Raw genomic sequence first — 26,220 nt, 5'->3', positions numbered from 1 at the left:
GTCAAATATGACATATCAGCACTAATATTGTTATAAAAAAATAATTCTGTGAGAAAAAAAAGGTCGGGTACCATCATGTTTAGCAGGTTTTAAAGTGTAATAAAATAATACAATTTAATTAACGGTGGATCAGGCGGTAAAGCGTTGACCTCACAGTTCTGAGGACCCGGGTTCGAGCCCAGCCCCACCTGTGTGGAGTTTGCATGTTCTCCCTGTGCCTGCATGGATTTTCTCCGGGCACTCTGGTTTCCTCCCACATCCCCAAAACATGCAACATTAATTGGACACTCGGAATTGCCCCTAAGTGTGATTGTGAGTGTGGCTGTTTGTCTCTATGTGCCCTGCAATTGGTTGGCAACCAGTTCAGGGTGTACCCGCTTCTCACCTGTTGACAGCTAGGATAGGCTCCAACACTCCCCGCGATCCTCGTGAGGATAAGCGGCAAATGGATGGTAAAAAAATGGAAAATGTGTTCATTTTTGTAATCTACTTGTCTGTCTCAACAAACCGTAGGAAAAAAAAAAAATGGGCAGTACTTACTTCTTTGCCTTTGGCTGACATCTTGTGGTAAAATGAACTAATTGCAACTGGACCCCTGTATCGCAGGAAACCTGACCATTCATTTCTGATTCTGCTTATCCTCACGAGTGTCGCGGGAGTGCTGGAGCCAATCCCAACTGTCATCGGGCAGGAGGTGATATACACCCATAACTGACTGCCAGCCAATCGCAGGGCACATGGAGACAGACAACAGTCGCACTCACAATCACAACTATTCTCCGATTAATGATGCATGTTTTGGGGATCTGGGAAGAACCCGGAGTGCACGGAGGAAACCCACGCAGGCACAGAGAGAACATGACAACTTCACACAGGGGGGCCGGGATTGGAATCCCAGTCCTCAGAGCTGTGAGGTCATCTGCTCCACCGTGAACTAAAATAATTGATTCTAAATCATAAACTAGTATTTAAATGTTAAACTCAACAATCACGTCAAGGGTATGCTATATGTCCCAATTAATGGAGGATTGCTTCTTATCCCAACATCTCTATTGTCGTCAGATTCAAAGAACCACCAAGAAATCCTGTATATTTGAATATAGATGTAAGGCAAATCTTATGTCGTTCCCTGTTGTGACTGCAGCGTGAATGTCGACGTCACATCCGGGACTTGGGTCCCTTTTTTTGGTTTTCCCGTATCCGCCATTTCAGTTTTGAACTTAGCTGTCATCGACCGTTCTGGTATATATGGAATTTTGACCCTTGAACTTCAATTGGTTCTCACAATTATAACCGTGTGCCGTCGTTAAGGCGAGAAGTATCCTTGTGTTTTCGCGGCTGAAGTTTCTCGGGGCCGCGACTTGATGCGCAAACGGCTAGCTGCGGATGTCGTCTGTTTCCCAAACGTGCTCGAGGCGCTGAAGTTTTGTATGAGTTGAAGGCTTTCCGTGCGGATCGCGGGAGGGAGAGCTGGGAAGGCCCCGACGACGCCTCGGCTTCGGAGTGCTTATCATGGCCGGCAATTTTGACGCGGAGGACCGCAGCAGTTGGTACTGGGGTCGCCTAAGCAGACAGGAGGCTGTGTCGCTGTTGCAGGGGCAGAGGCACGGCGTTTTTCTGGTGCGGGACTCCATCACCAGCCCCGGCGACTACGTGCTCTCGGTGTCGGAGAACTCCAAGGTCTCGCATTATATCATCAATAGCATCAGCAATAACCGACAATCCGGTCCAGGTAAGACAATATTGGACATGCGCACCCCCCAGCAGCGCGCTTCCATGACTTGCACCGGTGCAGATCCATCCGAATACAGTTCACTGTGGCCCAACTAATACATTATCCCGAAACTCGTAGTCATGTTTGTATTCCAGGGGTGTACAAACTTTTTCTATTTCTGTCTCCATTCTAAAAAAAAAAAAAAAAGTATTAAAGGGCCACATTGAATTCGTGCTCTTCTTAAAATCAGTGGAGATAAAGCTAATTGAGCACCTATATGGGTTATTTTATCTAATTTGAGCAGTAATGTTAAAGAGATTTGTTTAAAAAAAAAAAACTCCCTTCCTGAAACAGTAACATTTAAAAGTCGTATTTCCCAAAAATTCTTGATGGTTCAAGTTATCTGTAGTCATTGATGGTACATACAATCCAACTCAACAGAACAAATGACGGTGGCCAATTAAAATACATTTTATAAAACGGTGAGGACATTAACAGCTTCATAGACATGATTTTTCATAATTTTTATTTCCCTTCAAACTGGGGATACAGTGCAGAAATGAGCTTTACTCATTGAACCCTTAACGCTCATTATACAATCCTAATGGTAAAGACACACAAGTTTCGACACTAACAAATTCATGCATAATTTAGAATTTATTTTGCTGTCTGCTATTGTTTGAATGCAAAATGGCTGCCCTAATCCTAGCACTTCAGCTCACAGATGCCTCTGGTGTATTGCAACAACATAATGAGGCTCTCTCCAGTGGCATTAACGGGAAAGACATCTTGAGTGACAAATGAGGATCATTTGTAAAGAAACCCCCTAAAAAAAAGGAAGTCTGAAGATTCTAATCTGCATTTTTGTTAGTTTTGTTAGAAAAAACAGATTAAGCAATAGGAGAAATTGTATATATAATGAAGACTATTATTATACTTTTATAGTTTGCTTAAATATGACCGCATACATTTAATCAACTTTTATAATTTGCTTGAATATGACTTAATACATTTACTCAATAAATGTATAATAAATAATAAAAGTCTTCAATATATATATCCAAAAGTTTAATTAGCATATTTAGAAAATGTTGCAAATCATGAATATTAATTTTGGACAACTAACTATGACGACTTTTTGGTATTAAAAGTTTGAAAAAATTATACACTTTTTTTTCTGACAGCTTTTAGAAACTTTTGTCCAATTGCCAAAAATTCTTACACTGTACACATCAGTAAAATTAATATTTTCAAAACAAAAAAATGATTCAGTGGGGCATGTCGTTCCCACTAATGATCAAATTAGATGAAAATGTGTATTGTAAAAAGAGTTGGTGATGAAGCAACAAAATCAGATTTTTTTGTTTGTTTTTAGAATTTTGAACCATGTATCCTGTTGGGATAGGGCCACCCTTTTATAGGAAAATCTCATCTACACATTCTCTCCACATTCAAAACCAAAACATGAGCAATCAACAAAAACTGACACAGCAATAAACGAACATTCACAGATCTGAAACCCTGCTTACTGAATGATAGGTAATTTGATAGAAAACAAGAAAGTGAGATGATACTTACTTCTTTTCTACTGCCTTGCCACCAAGAAAATAAACAAGTGCGGTGTCTATTTTTACTTTTCATATATTCAACTGGCTGCTAAAGAAGATTGCCAATCGGCTGCAAATGGCCCTTGAGTCATAGTTTGAACACCCCTGTTTTATAGTGTAATGAGATCTATGTTACATTCGCCAATTTATGGACTTTACTTTATTGCCTCATGACTCTCAGATATATCAAAGTCTGCCTGTATGTACCACTGGCTCCACTTCCAGTGACTAATGGGCTTTTTTTTTTCAGAGCTGAATAACGTTTATCTTCTCTCTCTCCCCCCCCCCTTCCCATTCCAGCAAGTTTGTCGCATCCAAGGTTTCGTATTGGTGACCAGGAGTTTGACGCCCTCCCTGCTTTGCTAGAGTTCTACAAAATCCACTACCTGGACACCACCACCCTAATAGAACCCATCAACAAGTCCAAACACACATCCTTTATCAGTATTGGCCCTGGCGGTGCCCCGCCACCCCGCCTGGAAGATGAATACGTCAGAGCACTTTTCGATTTCCCAGGCAATGACGATGAAGATCTACCGTTTCGGAAGGGTGATATCCTCCGTGTTCTTGAGAAGCCTGAAGAGCAATGGTGGAATGCTCAGAACTCTGAAGGCCGAGCGGGAATGATCCCTGTGCCATATGTAGAGAAATACCGTCCGACGTCTCCGAGTTCGGCAGTTGCTTCCAGTGTACCTGCTCCAGGACCTCCCGGAGGAATGGGAATGGTAGGGAACTCTGATGGCACCACGGTCCAGCCTGGTGCACCGCTAATGGGAGATCCCAGCCAGTATGCCCAACCAACCCCCCTCCCAAACCTCCAGAATGGACCTGTCTTTGCCAGGGCCATACAGAAGAGGGTCCCCAATGCCTATGACAAGACCGCCCTGGCTTTGGAGGTAACATCAATATGTGGCTCTTTTTGCATACAATCGATCCTTGATATTCCCAGGAGGTAAGGACCAAAGCTGAAGGCAAATAAGAAAGGTCCATGAAGATAGTGGAACCCCGCTGTCTGTGGGGGAGAGCAAAATTCGCAGATAATTAATGGTCATGATAATTGTATTAACAGGATATACATATATTTTTTGAAACCCCCCCAAATTATTGACTAAACAGGAATAAGTCATCAATCAGTGTTTTCTGGGTTGCTGCCTCTCCCCCCAAAAACTAAAAAACCTAAAACAAAAAATTGTAGGGGGTGCTAAACCACAGGTATGCGGGTGTCCACTATAAATAAATGGAAAAACTACAAATGGTATAGTATTCACATTCCTTCACGTTTTCCAAATTTCTTGTTAGACTTATTCTGCTGCTGATTTGAGTGTAGGTTTTTTTTTTTTTTAATTACATAAAATATCCCATAAAGACAAAGTAAAATGTTTGTGCAGGTGAAGTTGTGAAGTTTGTGCAGATTTATATAAAATATAAACATTCAAATAGTACAGGTATATAAGTGTTCACACACTTTGCTTATTTCCACTATTTATTCTTGAGATGCTTCTACAACAAAGAAAAAAGATTAGAAAATTCCATGGTGTACCTTTTTTTCCAGACTATAGTTGCTCCGGAGTACAAGTCGCACCACCCATAAAATCCATAAAAACAAAGATAAAAAAACACATAATTCGCACTAGAGTACAAGTTGCATTTTTGGGGGAAATTTATTTGATAAAATCCAACACCAAGAACAAACATGCCATTTAAATTTTAAATGGCGAACAATTTAAAATAAAAATAGAAGAAAGGCAACAACTGGCTGAACGGTATGCTTAAGTTACATGACGTAATTGAGAACGTGCCTGGTATGTTAACGTAACATATTAAGAGTTATTTTGACAACTACAGCCTAAATAACATACTAAGAAGTTTACTAAAACCATCTGTGTCACTCCCAGTATTTGGTAATTAAAATCCAATGAAATCTTCATCCTCTGTGTCACTTCTAAACAAGTCCGCCAACTCCAGAGGTAGACGACACGCCGTTTCCTCTTCTACGTCGCTTACGTCAGACTCATCGTCGGTTGCAGTTAAAACTAGCCTATTGCAGCCTTTCTGAGTCCCAACAGGATAGTTTTGGTTGTCATGGAAGCCCATACTTTGTCGAGCCATCCAATGACTTCCCGGAAAGTTGCATGTCGGATTCACCCAGAAGCTGTGCTCTCGCAATGATGCAGAGACGGTTTGTCCTAGTGAGGTTGCCGTAGTCCACAGGCTTAGAGTCGAACGCCAATCGTGTCGGAACAACTATGTAACAATGAAAATGCTTTTGACAAAGTTCGCTCAAAGAAAAAAATATGAGTACTGTCGAAGTTTAAGACAAGAATGGACAACCTTTGTGGAGAGTGAGGGTTCTGCTGTGTATCTACATTCACAGATGGGCAGTATGCTAAAGCATTCCTCCTTAATGTTGCCAATAAGCGTTTTGCCAACTTCATATAAAAACAAGATAAACGAATAAAAGACATGCCTTTGTCAGCAAGAACCGTTCACCATTGCACCATCATGATGGCAAATTGAATTATGTTCGCGATAAACGGACGGAAGTCTCAACACCTGCATGAAGCTTAATCTAACAACGTATGACAAGTTGCATTCATGGTACTTTTTTCATCATTGGTTAGCAACATCATAATGTTATTTAAAATAATCTGCAGAATATGATTTTCTCTTCAATGGCATTTTTGTTCAGTCCTTCTGAGTAGTGATAAGTTACAGATACATGGGCCAAGAGCGCCCTCTTACGGTTGTCAGTGTGAAAATAACCGATAAGCGACTCGAAAAATGAATGAATGGATGGATGGATGGATGTAATAATGTATTAATAATTTCACATAAGTTGCTCTGGAGAATAAGTCGCACCCTCGGCCAAACTATGGAAAAAAAAAACTGCGACTTATAGTCCGAAAAATGCAGTATGTTGTCATGATATTATACATCCTTTGAATTTCTCAAGTAGTTCCTGTCCCAAAAAATCTTTACATTGTTCCAAATTAATGTACAGCACCATTACTTGTTAGATTGCACAAACAAACAAGGTACTGATGTTAAATTTTTTGATCAGTAAACCTGAATTAATATGAGGACAGAAATTAGTGAATTTAAAACAAATGAGTGATTTTATCATTTACTTTATTTGATGATGAGATCTTTGATGGGATGTTGCTGAGGAATTGGGGGGAAATGGAGACAAGTGGTACAAACAGTTTACTTAGTTTAAATCTACTCACAGATTATAAGGATGAAATCAATGGGAAGAAAACAACAAAATATGTGATTAAAATTCAGAGACACTGTTAAATGTCAAATTATTTTTAACAAAAGTATAGAAATTAGGGCCTGTATGTATGTAAGTATGGAATTTTAGAATCTCGAATGTGCAAAGCAAACGGTTTACAGCTAATTACAATCATACACAATGTATAGTACCTTTTCCAAATTGTGACAATAAATTACTGTAATGGTACGGTGCAATGTTAAGCAATGAACATTTGACGGCACAGGAGTGTGCAGGAGTAAAAAGATGGTGCCGAGTGCTGCAGTGGGGTGGCCTGTGCCGGTGAGAAGGATCGTTGTTTTGTAGTGATTTGCCTGTGATCACCGCATCAGTTATTGCTAAAACGACGAGCACTTCAATGGTTACTGACCTGAAATTGTTGGATCCACATGGTAACAACGCAAACTGGATGTCGTAGATTTCGTGATGTTCCACTATGCTTTTGTAACGGCTATCACTGGTTTTGATACAGTGTTAATTTGTAGTTTGGCAACTCTATTGTGACCTGAAGCAGATGTGGGGGGTCACGTTATCTGTCCTCTGTCACTGACTGTCAGTCAAAAATCTAACACCACTGCTGTGAAAATTGTGATTTGATGAGCAAGTTGCGGGCTGAGCGCTGCATGAGTGAGCATGTGTCTAGGTGAAACTTCTTTCAATACACAAAACAACCGTCTGCCTTTGTCGTCACCGAAACTTGGTTGAGCATGGGTTTGGTTGCGTAGACAATTTGTTTGAGGCTTTTTTTTGGGAGAAGGGGAGTATGTGAAAATCAACATCAATCATTCGTTGTCATAGTTAAAGAGAGGGGATAATACACAATGGAGACAGTATTTAGCTATTTTGTGCCACTCAGAAATTGGGGAAGTACTGAGTGTGCAATGTAGTTGTATGTAATAATTTCTTTCAATCAAATGAGAGGACATCGAAGTCACATTGAGGTCTACTGCTTGGTCACTGTGGCCAAGCTGCCCAACAGTCCGGAAGCAGGCAGAGGGCTCCCACTGAGCAGGTCATGGGGTGAAGGAAATAGTTTATGGTTGGGAAATGGGACTGTTTCCTCTCAGCTTTGTGAAGTTGAAGGACTCTGAGACTTGAGATTATGGCAGACACCATCACACAGCCTTTATATTTCTTAATTGAATGTTCTAAATTGAGTTGCATTAAATTGAGGCATCAAGAATTGGATTGGAACTGGGAGTAACATTATAGCTCTCCCAGAATCATTTGAATAAAAAAAAAAAAAAAAATCAATCACTAGTCCGCCAACTCGAAGTGTGGTGAAAATCAAAAAAGAACAACACGCACACGGATGTGCATGTCCCCAGTGTCGGCGAACAAAATTGTGCATCAACTTAATGACCAGTTGCCTCAGTGCAATACTTGGAATTGAATTATATTATGCAAAGGAGGCTTTCACAATATGTAGTGTCTGAGATACTCCCTCCCGCTCTAAGCCTCAGCCAAGACAGTGCAGAACTTCAGTCAAGTAATTTGGGTGAGTTAAACAATAAAATACATCAATGCAAACATTTAAGTGCAAACGGCTGGTTTCACTTTTGCACTGATGGTTTTTAGCATTTATTTTAGTTTTTAAACCAACATAAGAGCCCGTGACAGAAAACTTGAACATTGAGCTAAAAGTTCACTGTAGCAACTTTACATGACAATGCGTTGGGACAAAATTCACAAACGTCTCACTATATCACAAACTAACCGTGCGCTTCATCGGTCGGTAAGGAAAGGAGTCAACCTTATATAGCATTTGGTTCAACCCATAAAAAACTAAAAGCACTGGTTCTGTCTCTGGTTATTTTTGCTGCCAAAAAGCTGAGTTCCGGTACATACACTTCAAAATAAAAGGCTATAAACTTAAAACACGAAGTCAAGTTAAAGTTTCCACATATAAACCAAGCCACGTGATAAAACAGTTCCAAATAAATATTTCAACAATGTTCTATTCAACTTTTGGCTGAGACATTAATTAATGAATATTAAGCCATCTGGGTTAGTTCCGCACACATTGGCTTCATAGGTTTGATATTAATACTGGTAATATAGAACCCCAAATCAAATGTTCATTTTAGGCTATGGTATGGGCTGCTGAGGAAAAGGGCAATTGTTTATTTATTTTGTTTTGATCAAGCAGAATAGTCACTCTGGATCCCCTTTGTGCTGGAACATTTTTACTTTGTCACTGTGGAGTTTTTGAGTTTCCTCTATGATTTCTTTGTATTTTAATTTAAGTTTTATTGAGGATCAGAGTCAATCGGACTAACAGAACAGAATTTCCAGAAGGCTGAGAGAAAAGAAAAAAAGACATAGAATAAGCGCTATCCTCTAAAGAGAATGAGGGGAAAAACAGCATTCTATCATCCATATCCACAACAAAGAAACATTAAATATGGACCCTAAACCCTCTCAAGGAAAAACACGACAAGACAGGATAGGACAAGGACAGGAGAAGAAACATGCAAGACAAGGGTCATGAACCCAGCTATCCAGCTTGAATGTGGTGGGAGTGACAAAGTGAATTATAGATGTCTATAGAACAAGAATATAAGTAGGGTGATACAGTGAAGAAAATAAGTATTTGAACACCCTGCTATATTGCAAGTTCTCCCACTTAGAAATCATGGAGGGGTCTGAAATTTTCATCGTAGGTGTATTTCCACTGTGAGAGAGAGAGAGAGAGAGAATCTAAAAAGAATAATCCAGAAATATTCATATATGATTTTTATATGCTTCTAAAGGAGCCACTCCTTGGTTTTTCTGGTTCTGTGCTTCGGGTCATTGTCATGTTGAAAGATCCAGCCACGACCCATCTTCAATGCTCTGACTGAGGGAAAGAGATTGTTCCCCAAAATCTCACAATACATGGCTGCGGACAAACTCTCCTTAATACAGTGCAGTCATCCTGTCCCATGTGCATAAAAACACCCCAAAGCATGATGCTACGACCCCTATGGTTCATAGTAGGGACGTGTTCTTGAGATGGAACTCATCATTCGTCGTCCTCCAAACGCGGTTAGTGGAATTATGACCAAAAAGTTCAATTTTGGTCTCATCTGACCACAAAACTTTCTCCCATGACTCCTCTGTATCATCCAAATGGTCATTGGCAAACTTAAGACGGGCCTTGACATGTGCTGGTTTAAGCAGGGGAACCTTCTGTGCCATGCATGATATGATTTCAAACCATGTCGTCTTAGTGTATTACCAACAGTCACCTTGGAAACGATGGTCCCAGCACTTTTCAGGTCATTGACCAAGTCCTGTCATGTAGTCCTGGGCTAATTCCTCACGTTTGGATCATTGAGACCCCATGAGGTAATATCTTCCATGGGGCTCCACTCCGATTGAGATTGACCATCATGTTTAGCTTCTTCCATTTTCTAATGATTGCTCCAACAGTGGACCTTTTCTCACCAAGCCGCTTGGCAATTTCTCCGTAGCCCTTTCCAGCCGTGTGGAGTTGTACAATTTTGTCTCTTGTGTCTTTTGAGAGCTCTTTGGTATTGGCCGTGTTACAAGTCTTACGGATTGTATGGGGTGGACAGGTGTCTTTATGCAACGAATGACCTCACACAGTTGCATCTGATTCAGGATAATACATGGAGTGGAGGTGGACTTTTAAAGGCGGACTAACAGGTCTTTGAGGGTCAGAATTCTAGCTGATAGACAGGTGTTAAAATACTTATTTGCGGCTGTATCACACAAATAAATTGTTTAAAAATTATATATTGTGATTTCTGGATTTTTCTTTTTAGATTCTCTCTGTCTCACAGTGGACATGCACCTACGAGGAAAATTTCAGACCCCTCCGTGATATCTAAGTGGGAGAACTTGCAATGTAGTAGGGTGTTCAAATACTTATTTTCGTCACTGTACATAACCTTTTCATGTATACTGTACAAGTTATTTGTTGCAATAAGTGAGTAGTCTCACACCCAGTAAAAGAATCCCAGGGGTGTGCGCCTACGGACACATGCAAGTGAATTCACACCATTATGCATGCAAAGACTGACAGAAATGTCCTATAATTGCTGTCACTGCAACGTGGAGGTGAGGGACCTCACCCAATCAATCGAGGATGGAAACTGGGACCAGGCGTCCGCCCAAGAGCAACCCTGTGGAAAGGACACCCCTCACCCCGAGGCTCCCGGACAACTGGCCACAAGGCAGTGGCCGCAGGGATCCAATGCCACCCCATCTCCACCACTGCCACACCAGCTCACCACCAGGAGAACAGGAAGCCCCCTACAACCCGCAGGGGCGGCCAGTCCTAGCCCAGCCCGAGGGCAGGATAACCTCTTTTTTTGTTGGAAGGGGCAGGCACCCAACAAGAAAACAATAAGGACGTGACCCTAGAGAGCAGCCACGGGCCATGAGAGGCAGGCCCCCACGCCAAGCAGCCATCCAAGCCAGGTGGTGCTGTCCATGTAGTGGACAAGTGTATAAGCCACTTCCCCCCCCTTACTACGCCTGGTTACTATCATTGGCCCTACCCCATGAATCAGATTGTGTGAAAAAAATATCCCGCCCCCACAGAAGATGGAACCACAAACAGGAAGAAGAGAAGGAAATCTCCACTTCATACATGTCATCCCACTGTGCAAACCAATCTAAAATGTGTGGGAAAGGAAAAATTTAAAAGCGATCATTGTAATAGCTAAATAATTAGAATAAATAATCTGCCAACAACAACCTTGACAAAGAATACAGAAGTCCAAAGACTATTTTCAACCTGAGGAGAGTATTCTTGGTATTTTCAGACGCATACTACTCAGGCTAAGACATCAAGAGTCTAGATTTAGCATGTTAAGGAAAGGTGATTCATTGTCTATGAATATATGTAGTCTGATTTTTTTTTTTTTTTTCGTTTGCTGATAAGTTTTCCAAGTCAATATATGCTATGATGAGATTTAGCCACTGATTATCTTGTTTTTCCATTTGAATAGAATTGTTTTAGCAATAGTTAATGCGCTGAGTAATGATTGTGTATATTTATTAGGAAGGTTGATAATAATTTCTGTACTATAAGCCGCACTTGATCATAAGCCTCACCAAGTACATTTTTAAAGGAAAAATCATTTTGTACATACATAAACCACACTGGTCTATAGGGTGCATGGGCCCACATTGAAACATGAGATATTTACAAAGAAAGATGGTACACTGAAAGAGTTTTTAACATTTTAATAATATAACCAACGCCATGGTGGCTCAGCTGGTAAAGCTTTGGCCTCACAATTCTGAGGTCCCGGGTTCAATCCTTGTCTTGCCTGTTTGGAGTTTGCATGTTCTCCCCGTGCCTGCATGGGTTTTCTGCGGGCACTCCGGTTTCCTCCCACATCCCAAACACATGGAACATTAATTGGACACTCTAAATTGCCCCTTGGTCTGATTGTGAGTGCGGCTGTCTGCCCTGCGATTGGCTGGCAATCAGTTCAGGTTTGTACCCAGCCTCCTTCCTGTTGACAGCTGGGATGGACTCCAGCACTCCCCCGACCCTCATGATGATGAGCGGTTCATAAAATGGATGGATATTTGTTCACATTGACATTAATTGGACACTCTAAATTGCCCCTTCGTCTGATTGTGAGTGTGGTTGTTTGTCTCAATGTGCGCTGTGATTGGCTGGCAATCAGTTCAGGGTGTCCCCTGCCTCCTGCCCGTTGACAGCTCGGATAGACTCCAGCACTCCCTGCAATCCTTGTGAGAATAGGCGGCAAAGATAATGGATGGATGGATGGAGAGTTAATATAACCTTAGCTTTTCTTTCCAAACAGTGCCTGTGATGTGGCAGTAACAGGAGCAATATGGTAGTAAGATAGCACTAACAGGGATGGGTAAAAAAGCATACCGGGAAAAGGCACTGAGACGCTGCAGCAACACGGTTCAGGTGACCTGCTTTTATCAATTCTGAAAACTTTTTTTCGTCTTTTTACATTGCTCCAGTTCTTCCTGCTGCCATTTCCAGCATCTCACCATCAATTCATTTGTATACGTGCAGCAGCTGTATTTCCTTCTTTATCGGCCAGCTCGATTGCTTTTAACTTGAAAGCCGTGTCATATACATTTCTTCTTGCATTTTCCATGATGAGGGTCTGTTCATGCCAATTTTATTCATGCACAAAGCGCGAAGTTGCATTAAACTTGCGTCTTCCTCGACACATAAATTCCACCTGTCTCCCTCTTACCTTTTCTGCTCGAATGCCCTTGGCGGCCGTTAGAAAAAATCCATAAATTAGCCGCATCATTGCATAAGCTGCAGGGTTGAAAGTGTGTGACAAAAGTCTCGACTTAAAGTCTGTAAGTTACGGTAAGCTTAAATCGCTAAGTATAGAGCTCGTGCACATACGTCATCGAAATCACGTGACTGGCCATATTGCTGGTCAAACAAAGCATTGTTCAATGCTAAATCCATTGAGATTAAACGAAAATGTGTCTTATAGCACGACGCCCAGAGTTTTGCCCGATACCTTTAAAAATTTGAAGGTGATAATAAAAGAAGGTACGTGGGAAAAATGAGGGATACTTGGTTCTGAGGACTCATATTTAATGCTGAAGTCGATGTTTTCGCCGATAAATTTGTTAATTCCCCTGTGCTTGTCTTGGACAACTGAATATACACATTTATCTGGTGAGTAAGTCATCAAGATTTACACGGAGAAGTTTGAAAGCATATAAAACTCTGGATGCATGCAAATACTTCTTTGCTGGATCTGTTCTCAACGGTGAGATGGCTCGTGAACGCGGAAGTGTACTCGGCGACACGTTAACCTTTGCTGAAATGCATCAATCTTTTCTGCTAGTATTCAATACAAGTACCAATCTTTATATAAATGACCCCTGCATTTACGAAAACCCCATTTAGACGTTTTCTTTTTTAAATACGCATTGTTCTCAAATGAGTCAACTTGGCATCATAAATACTTCATAAATTGAGATTAAGAATAATTCCTACCTAAAATTAAGTGATCGCTACACAGGCGTGTGTATTTGGTTGGGCACCAGCCATCACGTTTAATTGCCAAAATCCATCGATCTTTTCTGCTCTTTTCAGTTGGTATGGTATAGAATGATCTCTTTGAATATCTGTCTCATCTGTTGTGTCAACCAACAGCACAACAGGTCTCGGGTATTGTAAATATTCTCCTCCGGTTCAATGTCTCCCACAATGTCGAGCAGCTCTGGTCGACCAGCCATATGGCGTCATGTAAATGGTGACGTCACGTGCACAAGCTCTATACACACTGTAGCGGAAAGCAGAATCCTTTTTTTTTTTTTTTTCCTTCAAAATATGATGGAATTTTTGTGTAGCCGAAGTCCAGAAGCATTGAATTGGTATCCATCTATCCATTTTCTTAGCCGCTTATTCTTACGGGGGTCACGCGAGTGCTGGAGCCTATCCCAGCTGTCGACGGTCAGGAGGCACAGTACACCCTGAACTGGTGAATTGGGATGCATTCCCATAGAGTATGAAAATAGGTATCTGGGGTGTGTTTTGGGTGCATTGCACAGAAATATTCGTTGGGGAGAAAAGACTGTTTTACTTATAGTGTAGTGAGAACCTTGATTGTCGATTTGCATTTTTTGTCATTCTAAAAGTATTTTTACATAGCTGTATCCAGTAGTTACGATTGCCAGACATGGAAAGATCTTCCAATTTGGTTATTGGTACATGTTTTGATTTAGTCCAAAAAACCACTTTGGTAACCAGTGGTTTACCTTGTCATTTCAGTCTGCAGGTTAGTTATTGCAGTGTAGTGAAACTTCACTTACTGGAGAATATCTTTTAACTTGCTTCACAACATTTATTCAGTACTGTAGTGACTCGCGCTGTTCCTGTTGTCCAAGCTAGTTGATATCGTTCGGTCATTTGTATGCTTTTTCTGTCTTTAACGTGGGAAACGTTGCTTTTTCTGCTTTCTTCAAATAGGTCAGAGAAGTGACTCAGCATCAAAGCACTGCACTGGACTGTTAATCATTTGCTCACATTGCCTTGTCTTGGTGACTTGGATCCTTTTGACTTTGATAGACTAATCTCTTTATCCTTCTTTTTATTCCATTTGTGTTGATTCTGTGCAGCTTTGTATGATTTTTGGTCCTGCTACATTGAACAAAATAATTTCTCCATTGTGATGCGGAGTTTTGATCTATATGTAGTCATAATAGTAGTTAGAGGTGGACTTTACACCAATCAAACCGTTTGATTGGTATCAGACAATAAGGAACACTTAATGCTGATCGCTTTGTTGTAATTTGCCTGATCGGGTCTGGGAAAAAAACATATGTTGCCATCATGTACAGTAGATTTGAATCCAAAAGCTACTTTATTTTTAGTCATGTCTTTTGACGTAGTACTGTAAATATCAGACACCCAATAGTTATTTTAAAAAAAAAATTCAGTGTGGCACAGACAACACGTCTGAGACAGACAATACATTATGCCTGGATCACACAAGACTAATTTATTCTTTCACGATTGCACTGTCAGACTACTGCAATAATTTTTTTATCCCAATACCACCACATTCCTTCTCTTATGATCACTGGGTTTTATATTGTTAACTCAAACATGACCTAACACACTGATCACCATGGCCCCAACAACAATAAACAGTTGCAGGCAACAAAAAGAAGTTGTGAGGACACTATCCCAGCTGACTTTGGGTCGGGCTAGCCTGTAAATAATAGATCATGGAATAGTCTTATTAATGCACAACATATACAGTATACTTTTCAGTGCCTCTTAGCCTGTATGCAGTCCCAGGGGTTCTACAATCAATGCCAGCTCGCTTTGGGCAAGAGGTGTTGGGTACATCCTGGACTAATCACCAGTCAACCACAGGGCTGAAAGGTGGCATTTCTTTTTATATGAAAATTCTCATCCAGGAAAAAAAAAAAAAGACCACCAACAACTACACATGGGCATGTTTTTCACTCGCAAAAAAAGGCACCGGCACAAATGGCTTCAGCAGAAAAAGATGCTGCAGAACAAAGAGGCAGGGCTAGAGGAATTATGAAATACACGAGTCGCTATTATAAAAAAGATTCCTCATGTCCAACCTCATATTATGATCTTTAGAATTTTTTTTTTTTCTAAAAGATAGCATGTTTTTGTATTTATGGGATGTTTAGACCCAGCCCTGGATAAAGCGGTCAAAAATGGGTGAAGTGATTGTTTATATATTTATTTTTCAAATAAATGTTTTGGCCTGAAACATGATTTGAGCTTTGGTTTCATTCTAGAATACAGTAGTATACCTTTCTCTCTCTTTTTTTTTTTTCAATCTACAAACGTTTGAACTTTTTGAGTGTTTAAACGAGAGAAATGTGAGAAAATGTTAATACCTGTCAGAAATGTATAACCTTAAAACATATATAAGAAATGAAAAAAATGTGCTGTAATTGAAAACTGCCAAACCAAGAAAAACTGTAAATAAAAATAAACAGCTTGTGAATGAAAAAAACATCATGTAAACTAAAAAATATAATGAATGAAAAAATGGGGGGGGGGGAATCAACCCCTACACATATTCTATTTGTTATATGGGTAATTTTGGGAACGTAGTCCCCGCGTTAAATGAGGGAACACAGTATTTGTCTGACAAAACACATCTAGACCATAAATTACGAGAATAACATAAATTGTATAAGACAATTGAATAGCAAGTGGTAACTGATGTCGTCGGGCTGCTGCTCAAACTGTAAATTGCCCACCATTCACATTCATAACCTCCTAACATCATATGTTGGAATGTTGTAAACCGACGAACCCCTGTAATAATTGGAAAAAAACTGTTTTAGTAAAAGCCCCTGAGGACCATAAAAACGTTTGCACCCCTATTAGGGTTTCATCCAGTTTACACACTCGTTACTTCTAGTTCTGCATGTATTTTACCATTCTGTTTTCATTATGACTTGTTGTTTACTCTGTTTGTCTCCCTCTTCAGGTGGGCGATATGGTGAAAGTGACTAAAATAAATGTCAACGGCCAGTGGGAGGGTGAATGTAAAGGCAAACGTGGTCACTTTCCCTTCACACACGTCAAACTGCTGGATCAGCACAACACCGAGGATGAACTCAGCTGAGAAATGGACTGGCGGGTGCAAGCCTGCCTCACACATTCTTACGCATCATGGTCACCACCTCACTTCCACTCTACCTGCACCAAGCAAAGTTTCTCAAAGTCAGTTTGAAAAATATCCACCAGACGCCTTTGCATTTTCCTGACGGCTCCTCACCACAACTTAATGCTCTGACTGACACAGTACAAAATGAAAGATGGGCTGGAAACCCTACCTTGAATTTTAGAACATTTTATCCTTGCCATAATGACACATGGTATTTTATCGCCTCTCACTCCTCAGGACACTACTCATCACACAACTCTGCCATTTCCTCATCCTGTGTTTGAGCATGTAGATAAAAACTCAACACCACCATTCAAACCTGGTGGAAATAACAAGTTCAGAGGTGAATACAAAGACATTCCCATGGTTATTTTTAAAGTTGCTTATTCCTTTATCTTCATATCAGATTTCCTCTGATAATTGTGGAGGTTTGAGGCATTGCCTAAGAAAACACCATTAAATTTAGCTCTGATCCATACAACACCCCCTACCCATTTTGTTAACATAAATTCAAAGGTCCAAAATCTTAATTGAAGTTTGAATTCATGTTTTTTTGGTATTGTCGTAAAATTCAGGTTTTAGCAGCAGGGGGGGTGTCCATCAAGGTGAACAAATGTGTGATTCAAATTAACATTGTTCAGACTTTAAGACAGATTTGTCCTTCCACTGAGTCCTATTGTAATTACTATTCAATTCACAGTATTAAGCGAGCAACAGGAACCAATTACAGCTCGGATGTCTTATTGGCTGTTTGAGTATTAATCATCACTAGAACTTTACAAACCTTGAGTCTCTCTGACAAGTACTTTGGCTATAACATACTCCGTTAACTTCATTTGCCTGTTGACATACTAAAGTATCAAGTTTAACATTGGCTCATTTGAAATGTGGCCAAATGACCCAAGTATTCAGCCTGACTTTAATACATCATAATCTCTGTTAAAAAGTAAACCGAGTTAACAGTGTGAAGGATTTTTAATATTTGTTGTGGAATGATTTCGTTTGCTGTTCAATGAAAATCAGAGCAGGGGCAAAATATGTAACTCAATCACAAGTTGTCTGAAATTATAAATCTGCGATGGATTGGCAACCACTCTAGTGTAGCCCGCCCGCATCTGAAGTAAAGAGGTTTTGGTTGCCTAATATATCAAATATGTTGATTTGTCCTAAAGTAGTCCTGTTTGTTGTTAAATGTAATTTTTTTTATTGTCCATTATACTGGAATGGACATTCAACAAAATGTCCTTGTTCAGTCATAGGGAAATCAGTTTGTTCATGTTGATTGTCATGATGTACTTAAAAGTCCCCTATTTTGGATCTTTAGACTTCATATGGACCCGGTATAAAAATATCTTTAATTTCACAAAATACCTTGGTTTTGTCACATGAGTGTCCAGCAAAGGCTAGTCTGACAGCTACTCCTGTTTGACCCAGTTTTATACCTGCTTTGTCCATTTGTCCATATTAGGCCAAGAAAGTCCCCTGTCCTCTGATTCGTCGTGTAGAACACCCACTTGTGAGAGCATACGTGTTTATGTTGACAACGTTGGCTCTTCACTCGTGAAATTCACTCATGATTGTTCTGTTTATTCGCCCTGGAACCCACGACCACCTACCATGGAACAGCACCTAATTATGAACAATTGAGACCCAGAAGCTAAGATAAATTTTATGTAACTATAGCCATTGAAGGGACACTAGTTGCGAACCCTGTTGGAAGAGAGTAGGACAGCGACTACTGATTATTTTAATAATCAGTTAATCTATCGATTATTATTATTTTTTTTTTTTTTTTAGATTCATTGAGTTGGAGTAAAACCATTTAAGAATTTCCATCCCTTTTATTGTAATTTTGTAAAGGACATTACAAGGTGACAGAACAAAAAAACTGCACAAATATGATTTGATGATTCAGTTTCTGGTATGTTTATGTTTCAGCGTGAAAAATGTTTGCAAATACCGTCTGATCAAACAGATAAGTCTGCTTTATTATAATACAGTGAATATAACTACCGTATTTACTGTTTTAATATAAGAAATAAATGATAATCTTAGCTGTCACTTAACTGTTGCACCTCTTTAAGCCCCATTTAAGTAAACTTTTTTTTTTCCAAGAAAAAATATGTAGTAATTAAATGATGCATTGTGTGATTATTATATTTTTTTTATTCCATGTTAAGCTATCATTTGTCTTGGTTGTCTTCACAACGGATTGTTTTCCACATGAGTTAGTTTGTACCAGGCCTTAGTAAAAATGAGCGTCACCAATTATGTCAATAGGGAAAAAAAGTGCTATATGTGTGTGTTTCCATTTTATTGTACTTTTTTGCCAGCTTGCACCAATTTTCTCTGTGTAATTTCTAGAAATAGGAACCTGTTTCTCCTTTGTCATTACTTGCGCAATGGATATTCTTTACATTCTTCCTTAAATGGCATGATCTTTTCATTTCTAGTCACGATTTGTGATTTTAAGAGTTCACTCAACGTCCATATTATTTCAAGTCCCTCCCTCAGTTCACACGACCCCTGCCTGACAATCACTACCTTCCTCATCCACAATACACGTGGATTCGATTGAAGATGACTGCAACAGCCGACCTGATGTATAGTGTGTTCTCATCACGGTCCACTTTTGTCTCATGCATACCGAGTCGACTTTGTGTGGCACCAGGAACATTAGTCACGCAGCTTTGAAAACACATAATTGGTTTTAATGAGTTTGCAATGATGCACATGGTTCCTGTCCAAATTGTGACTTCTTTCCATTACTTCATCTCGAGTACTGTATGTTACGTCCAATTGTGACATTCAAAGCACATTTTTTAAATCAGTTCGAAACATATTTTACTGGTCAATTTGGAATTTGTGATCTGGGCACTGCATGCAGCACATCCTAAGCAAATGAGTCCACAAACTATAGTCTTTTAGATAATTATACACTAATTCACACTTCATACAAAATGAGGGGTGTCAAAATGCGACCGAGAATTGTTAATAGCAGTTGTGTAATTTTATTAAAACACTATTCTTTTGAAACAATTGTAATTTTATTTTCTGTAGCATGTGACATGTTAATATACTAGCAAAATAAATGACAATTTCCCTCATATTGTCCGAGATCATTTACAGGGGAGGGCTCAATGGGCTAACATTTTGCACTGTTGTGTCCATTATTTTTTTTTTTGGGCTGCACTAGCACAAACGTTGTGTACGCCTAACTTTTTGACTACTGTACATCCGATTCAAACCCACAGGTTTACAGGATATACAGTGAAGAAAATGCATATTTTAAACACCCTGCTATATTGCACGTTCTCCCACATAGAAATCATGGAGGGATCTGAAATTTTCATCGTAGGTGCATGTCCACAGTGAGAGAGATAATCTAAACAAACATTTTTTTAATGATTTGTGTGATACAGCTGCAAAAAAGTATCTGAACACTTGTCTATCAGCTAGCATTCTGACCCTCAAGAACCTGTTAGTCCACCTTTAAAAGTCCACCTCCACTCCATGTATTTTCCTGAATCAGATTCACCTGTGTGAGGTCATGAGCTGCATAAAGACACCTGTCCACTCCATACAATCCGTAAGACTCAAAGTTGTAACATGGCCAAGACCAAAGAGCTGTCCAAAGACATCAGAGACAAAATTGTACAACTCCACATGGCTGGAACGGGCTACGGAGAAATTGCTAAGGAGCTTGATGGAAAAAAAAAAAAAGGTCCACAGTAGGAGCAATCATTAGAAAATGGAAGAAGCTAAACATGACTGTCAATCTCAATCGAAGTGGAGCCCCATGCAAGATATCACCTTGTGGGGTCTCAATTATCCTTAGGAAGGTGAGGAATCAGCCCAGGACTACACGACGGGACTTGGTCAGTGACCTGAAAAGAGCTGGGACTACCGTTTCCAAGGTGACTGTTGGTAATACACTAAGACGTCATTGTTTCAAATCATACATGGCTCGGAAGGTTCCCCTGCTTAAACCAGCTCATTTCAAGGCCCATCTTAAGTTTGCCAATGACCATTTGGATGATACAGAGGAGTCATGGGAGAACATTTTGTGGTCAGATGAGATCAAAATGGAACTTTTTGGTCATAATTCCACTAACCGTGTTTGGACGAAGAGGAATGATGAGTTCCATCCCAAGAACACTATCCTTACTGTGAAGCATGAGGGTGGTAGCATCACGCTTTAGGGGTGTTTTTCTGCACATGGGACAAGGCGACTGCACTGTATTAAGGAGAGGATGACTGCGGCCATGTATTGTGAGATTTTGGGGAACAACCTCTTTCCCTCAGTTAGAGCATTGAAGATGGGTCGTGACTGGGTCTTTCAACATGACAATGACCTGAAGCACACAGCCAGGAAAACCAAGGTGTGTCTCCATAAGAAGCATATCAAGGTTGTGGCGTGGCCTAGCCAGTCTCCAGACCTAAACGCAATAGAAAATCTTTGGAGGGATCTGAAACTCTGTTTCTCAGCGACAGCCCAGAAAACTGTCTGAGCTCGAGAAGATCTGTGTGGAAGCGTGGGACAAAATCCCTCCTGCAGTGTGTACAAACCTGGTGAACAACTAGAGGAAACATTTGATCTCTATAATTCCAAACAAAGACTACTGTACAAAATATTGACATTTGTTTTCTCAGGTGTTCAAATACTTATTTGCAGCTGTATTACACAAATAAATCGTTAAAAGAATCATATATGGAGATTTCTGGATTTTTGTTTTTAGATTATCTCTCTCACAGTGGACATGCACCGAAGATGAAAATTTCAAACCCCTCCATGTTTTCTAAGTGGGAGATCATGCAATATAGCAGGGTGTTCAAATACTTATTTTTTTCACTGTGTGTGTGTGTATATATATTAGTTTAAATGCAAAAGCAGACAGGTCCAGTGAGTTTATCTAATTTTTCCACGTACCTTTGTTTATTTTCACTTTCTAACTATCTCACGGTATCAGACAAAACTCTGGGCGTCGTGCTATAAGGCATAATTTCGTGTCGTCTTCAACCGATTTAGCATTGAACAATGCTTTGCTCGACAGGCCGAATGGCGACGTAAACAAAAGTCATTGATTTTATGACCTAGGTGCATGAGCGCTCTATATATGCAGTATGGAACTAAATATGTGCCACCAGGATTTGAATTAAAAATGCAACTGAATATTGTATGTTGTAAAATTCACTGTTATTTCAAAGTAATCACATTTTCAATAGCTGTATTTCAGTTTAACTTTTCAATGTTGAAAAATTCACCATGTAAAAAAATTCCACTTTTAAAATTCAAACGCAATATTTTCAGTCTCCTGAGATTCAACTAGCTACAATTTGCTGTCTGAAATTGTTCTCAAAAGATTAATATGGAAAACATTGTTTGGTATGTTTTATTACAACCAAAATATTTGGAAAACCACGGGTATAAAATGAAAGAGATTACACAAATGACGTAAATTAAAAACTAGACTAAAAACTGCGCACAGGCCCCTTTCACATGGTAATTCGGCTTTAACTTCCAGTCAGGGCAAAACATTGCTTTGGGTAATATTTCACGTCAAATTTGACATCCTTTGATATCCTTATAATTGTACATTGTGAAACATAATATTGAAATACGTTAGGTTTAGCTTTTTTTTGGTGTCAATATGGTTAATTCTTGTTGCGCTGTTAGCTCTCAAAACCGTGCAGTTGCTCACAAAGAAGTAACTTTTCACTGGTAAGTGTGTTTCAGTTTAAACTTCATAATTAATTATTCTAATTGTGAATGTGGAAAATATATAATTACAATATTATGAAGGTCTGTACCTCCTATTGCATATGTATTTGTCAATGTATCTTTTAAACCTTCCTGGTGTAGGGATTTGCGAGTTTGGACCCTACGTGTGTTCAGGAGTCGAGGAAGATATGACCAATGATTAGAAAAAGTTAACAGCAAATGCATTTATTACAAAGGAATGTGCAATGCAGACGTGCGGGTCTTATCTAGGTATCTGGCACACACGAGACGTGAGTCTTCTGGCAGGATAGCCTAAGAGGAAGACAAAAGCTGGCCGGTAACAAGGTTTTTATATGTATGGGTCCAAAAGTAAAAGTGGCTGTTTTGGCGCCAGTTTCGTGGTTGTGAGAAAACATTTCACAGGTAAGCTAGAAAGATTTACTTTGACACTATAAGTTTGTTTGTAAAGGACATTTTATTTTCTGATTATCTTAATTCACTTGATCAAAGTTGTGTTTACGGTTGTTGTTCACTGCTTCACCTTATAGGCCGACAGTTTTTCACAAAAAACGATGTAAATATTTTCCCAAACTTCATCAGTGGATGAGCAAGAAAGCACATCTTCTGTGAAATTTTTGATGAATATATAATAATTCATAATACAGAACTCTGCAAATTGAATTTGACTTTCAAATGTGGGGAAACAATTTTAAATTTTCTTTCTGAAATGGCATGTCGCAGAGACAACAAATGAAGAATGAGTTCAGCATGTATTTTCCCATTGCAAGTCCTTATTTCCAAAACTATAACTAACTGATTGACTTAATATGTAATGTTTTTATGACCAAAAAATGCTTAGTTTTTTGCTATGTTATGATGATAGTGCTTCAGAGCGTATTTTGGGAAAAGTTAACATGCCACAGAAATCAGGCCCGAGGTAAAATGCAAGGTTTCTTGGTAGTCATGGTGTTCTATGTCTTTCTTTTGCACTTAGCCTTTTTTGGCTTACCAAGTCAAAAATCCTTCACGTTATCAGAACTTTGAACTCTGCAAGGCATAGGTAGAAATTCAGATAATGTTGAAGACAAAAAGAATGTCATGGAGGTAAAAAGAGTATCAGATCGAGTAATGAAGATGAAATTTGAAATTGAAGGTATTATGTATAATGTGAATAGCGGCTATACCCCACAGGTAGGATGTGACTTCGAGTTGAAAGAGAAATTCTGGAAGGAACTAGACGAAGTAGTCCTGACCATCCCAGAGAGGGAGAGAGAGAGAGAGTTGTAATTGGTGCAGATTTTAATGGACATGTTGGCGAAGGTAACAGGGGCGGTGAAGAAGTGATGGGTAAGTACGGCATTCAGCAAAGGAACTTTGAGGGTCAGATGATGGTGGACTTCGCAAAAAGGATGGAATTGGCAGTGGTGAACACTTATTTCCAGGAAAAACCAGGAACATACAGTGACCTACAAGAACGGAGGTAGAAGCACGCAGGTGGATTATATTTTGTCCAGACGGTGTAATCTGAAGGTTACCAACTGTAAGGTAGTGGTGGGGGAGAGTGTAGCTCGACAGCGTAGGATGACTCTAGTGTGTAGGAAGACTAAGAAGACAAAGGTAGAGCAGAGAATCAGGTGGTGGAAGTTGAGAAAGGAAGAATGTTATGTGGCCTTTCGGAAAGAGGTAAGAGAGGCTCTAGATGGACAGGAAGAGCTCCCGGAAGACTGGAATACGACTGCCATGATATTCAGAGAGGCAGGCAGGAGAGTACTTGGTGTGTCTTCTGGTAGGAAAGAGGAGACTTTGTGGTGGAACCCCAAAATACAGGAAGTCATCCAAGGAGAGATTAGCGAAGAAGAAATGGGACACAGAGAGGACTGAGGAGAGGTGAATGGAATACATTGAGATGCGCCGTAGCGCAAAGGTAGAGGTGGTGAAGGGTAAACAAGAGGCATATGACGACATGTACACCAGGTTAGATACGAAAGAAGCAGTAAAGGATCTCCCCAGGTTGGCCAGGGGGACAGAGATGGGAAGGATGTGCAGCAAGTAAAGGTGATTAAGGATAGCGATGGAAATATGTTGACTGGTGCCAGTAGTGTGCTACGTAGATGGAAAGAGTACTTTGAGAAAATGGGAGAAGGTAGAGTAGAAAAAGCGAGCATGAATGACCGGGAAGTGGCCATGATTAGTAAGGGGGAAGTGACAAAGGCACTGAATGGAATGAAAATTGGAAAGACAGTTGGTCCTGATGACATACCAGTGGAGGTATGAAAGCAATTTGGTGAGGTGGCTGTGGAGTTTTTGACCAACTTATTCAATAGAGTAATAGCGGGTGAGAAGATGCAAGAAGAATGGAGGAAAAGTGTGCTAGTCCCCATTTTTAAGAACAAAGGCGATGTTCAGAACTGTGGAAACTACAGAGGAATAAAGATGATGAGTCACACAATGATTATATGGGAAAGAGTAGTAGAGGGTAGACTCAGGACAGAAGTATCCACTTGCAACTGTATGGTTTCATCCCTAGAAAGAGTACCACAGATGCATTATTTGCCTTAAGGATGCTCGTGGAAAAGTACAGAGGTCAGAAGGAGCTACATTGTGTCTTTGTGGATCTAGAGAAAGCCTATGACAGAGTACCAAGAGAGGAACTGTGGTACTGCATGTGCAAGTCTGGTGTGGTGGAGAAATGTTAGAATAGTACAGGACAAGTATGAGGACAACAGAACGATGAGATGTGCCGTTGGTGTGTCATAAGAATTTAATGGTCAAGTGTCATCCCTATAAACATTTTAAAATAGATATTATAATGAAAAATACATAACATTATTCACTTCAATGTCTATATGAAAAAATAAACGTGAGTGGAGAGCGCGTCATCCATGCGCAAAGTTGCAGAAGTGTCATTCTACGACATCCAAGTGGTCGCCATATTGGCTGCATCCTCTGTGGATGACGTCACCCGGACATTCGCCAATGAAAACATGCGGTGCACCCTACTATGGGAGACGAACACGCCCCATCTGACACGGAAGCTCTTTTCGAAAAGGAGAACACCACAGAACCGAGTGAAGTTACCGGGGCAATATTACACTTCTGTTTCGAGCCATATTCAGATGATATGTGATCGCGGCCAAACCGCCTCCCTGTCCGATCCACTTCCGCGGCGAAGATGAGCCATCGCGGCTTATCGCAGACGGCCGGTGTGGGTCATTTTCGGCGCGGGCGTGCCTTATCATGGAGCCGAGCCGTGGTGCTTTAGGGGGTTGTTCATAGCTGCCGCAGTATGTGATGAAGAACACCGTCGAGCCGGGGAGCTTTACTGCGTTGTCGCCACACGCGGCTGAGTGAGGCACTGTCGGCTGTGTTCTTCAGAGCCGCCGCCGTCCGCAAGCCTGACTTGTTACGTTATGAGAGCCCGATAACGTGGTCCGCCCCAAACATTTTTTTTTTTTGTAGCTGTATACACACCTACCTGTCATTTGGAACCCACGAAGCTCTCGTCCTTTACACCCGTGCAATCCATTTTTCACAACGAACAGGGTCTCTTTCAAACTTATGAAGGGTAATTCCATTCTCCCGAGTGTTCAAGCAATGTCCAGCAATGCGACGAGCCAGCATTTTGGCTCACACAAAGGAAAAACGAGCTACCTTCCCGGAGGTAAAACTAATGGAAACAAATGCGTCCACGGGGGCGCTTCTGTCCTTTACGTCACTTCCTGCTTCTTCTTGAAAACAAATCCCTCGAGAGGATTTTCATG

General features: G+C 40.3%; 1 protein-coding gene across 2 annotated transcripts; it reads left to right on the top strand.

Annotated features, from left to right (window-relative positions):
• Positions 1 to 610: 610 nt before the first annotated feature.
• On the top strand, positions 611 to 19,844 carry crk (v-crk avian sarcoma virus CT10 oncogene homolog). 2 transcript variants are annotated; one of them, XR_009796118.1, is made up of 4 exons: positions 611 to 1,732; positions 3,622 to 4,217; positions 16,558 to 17,080; positions 18,206 to 19,844. XR_009796118.1 is itself a non-coding variant. In XM_061827798.1 (3 exons), exons 1-3 carry the CDS (start codon positions 1,513 to 1,515, stop codon positions 16,693 to 16,695), a joined length of 954 nt encoding a protein of 317 aa, XP_061683782.1. In that variant the 5' UTR covers positions 611 to 1,512; the 3' UTR covers positions 16,696 to 19,844. The 2 variants fall into 2 exon arrangements, 1 of the variants encoding a protein (XP_061683782.1); XM_061827798.1 differs by having other exon boundaries at positions 16,558 to 19,844.
• Positions 19,845 to 26,220: the final 6,376 nt, after the last annotated feature.

The sequence above is a fragment of the Syngnathoides biaculeatus genome, chromosome 8 (genome assembly GCF_019802595.1).
Source record: "Syngnathoides biaculeatus isolate LvHL_M chromosome 8, ASM1980259v1, whole genome shotgun sequence".
NCBI lineage: Eukaryota > Metazoa > Chordata > Actinopteri > Syngnathiformes > Syngnathidae > Syngnathoides > Syngnathoides biaculeatus.
The sequence above is the reverse complement of the archived record's forward strand: the minus strand, read 5'-3'. Positions and strand labels throughout refer to the sequence as shown.

Excerpts from the sequence above, each read along its gene's own strand:
- crk (XM_061827798.1), top strand. The coding sequence starts at position 1,513 with ATGGCCGGCAATTTTGACGCGGAGGACCGCAGCAGTTGGTACTGGGGT. Across the intron at positions 1,733-3,621 it reads TAACCGACAATCCGGTCCAG|CAAGTTTGTCGCATCCAAGG; the intron begins GTAAGACAATAT and ends TTCCCATTCCAG. Across the intron at positions 4,218-16,557 it reads AGACCGCCCTGGCTTTGGAG|GTGGGCGATATGGTGAAAGT; the intron begins GTAACATCAATA and ends CTCCCTCTTCAG.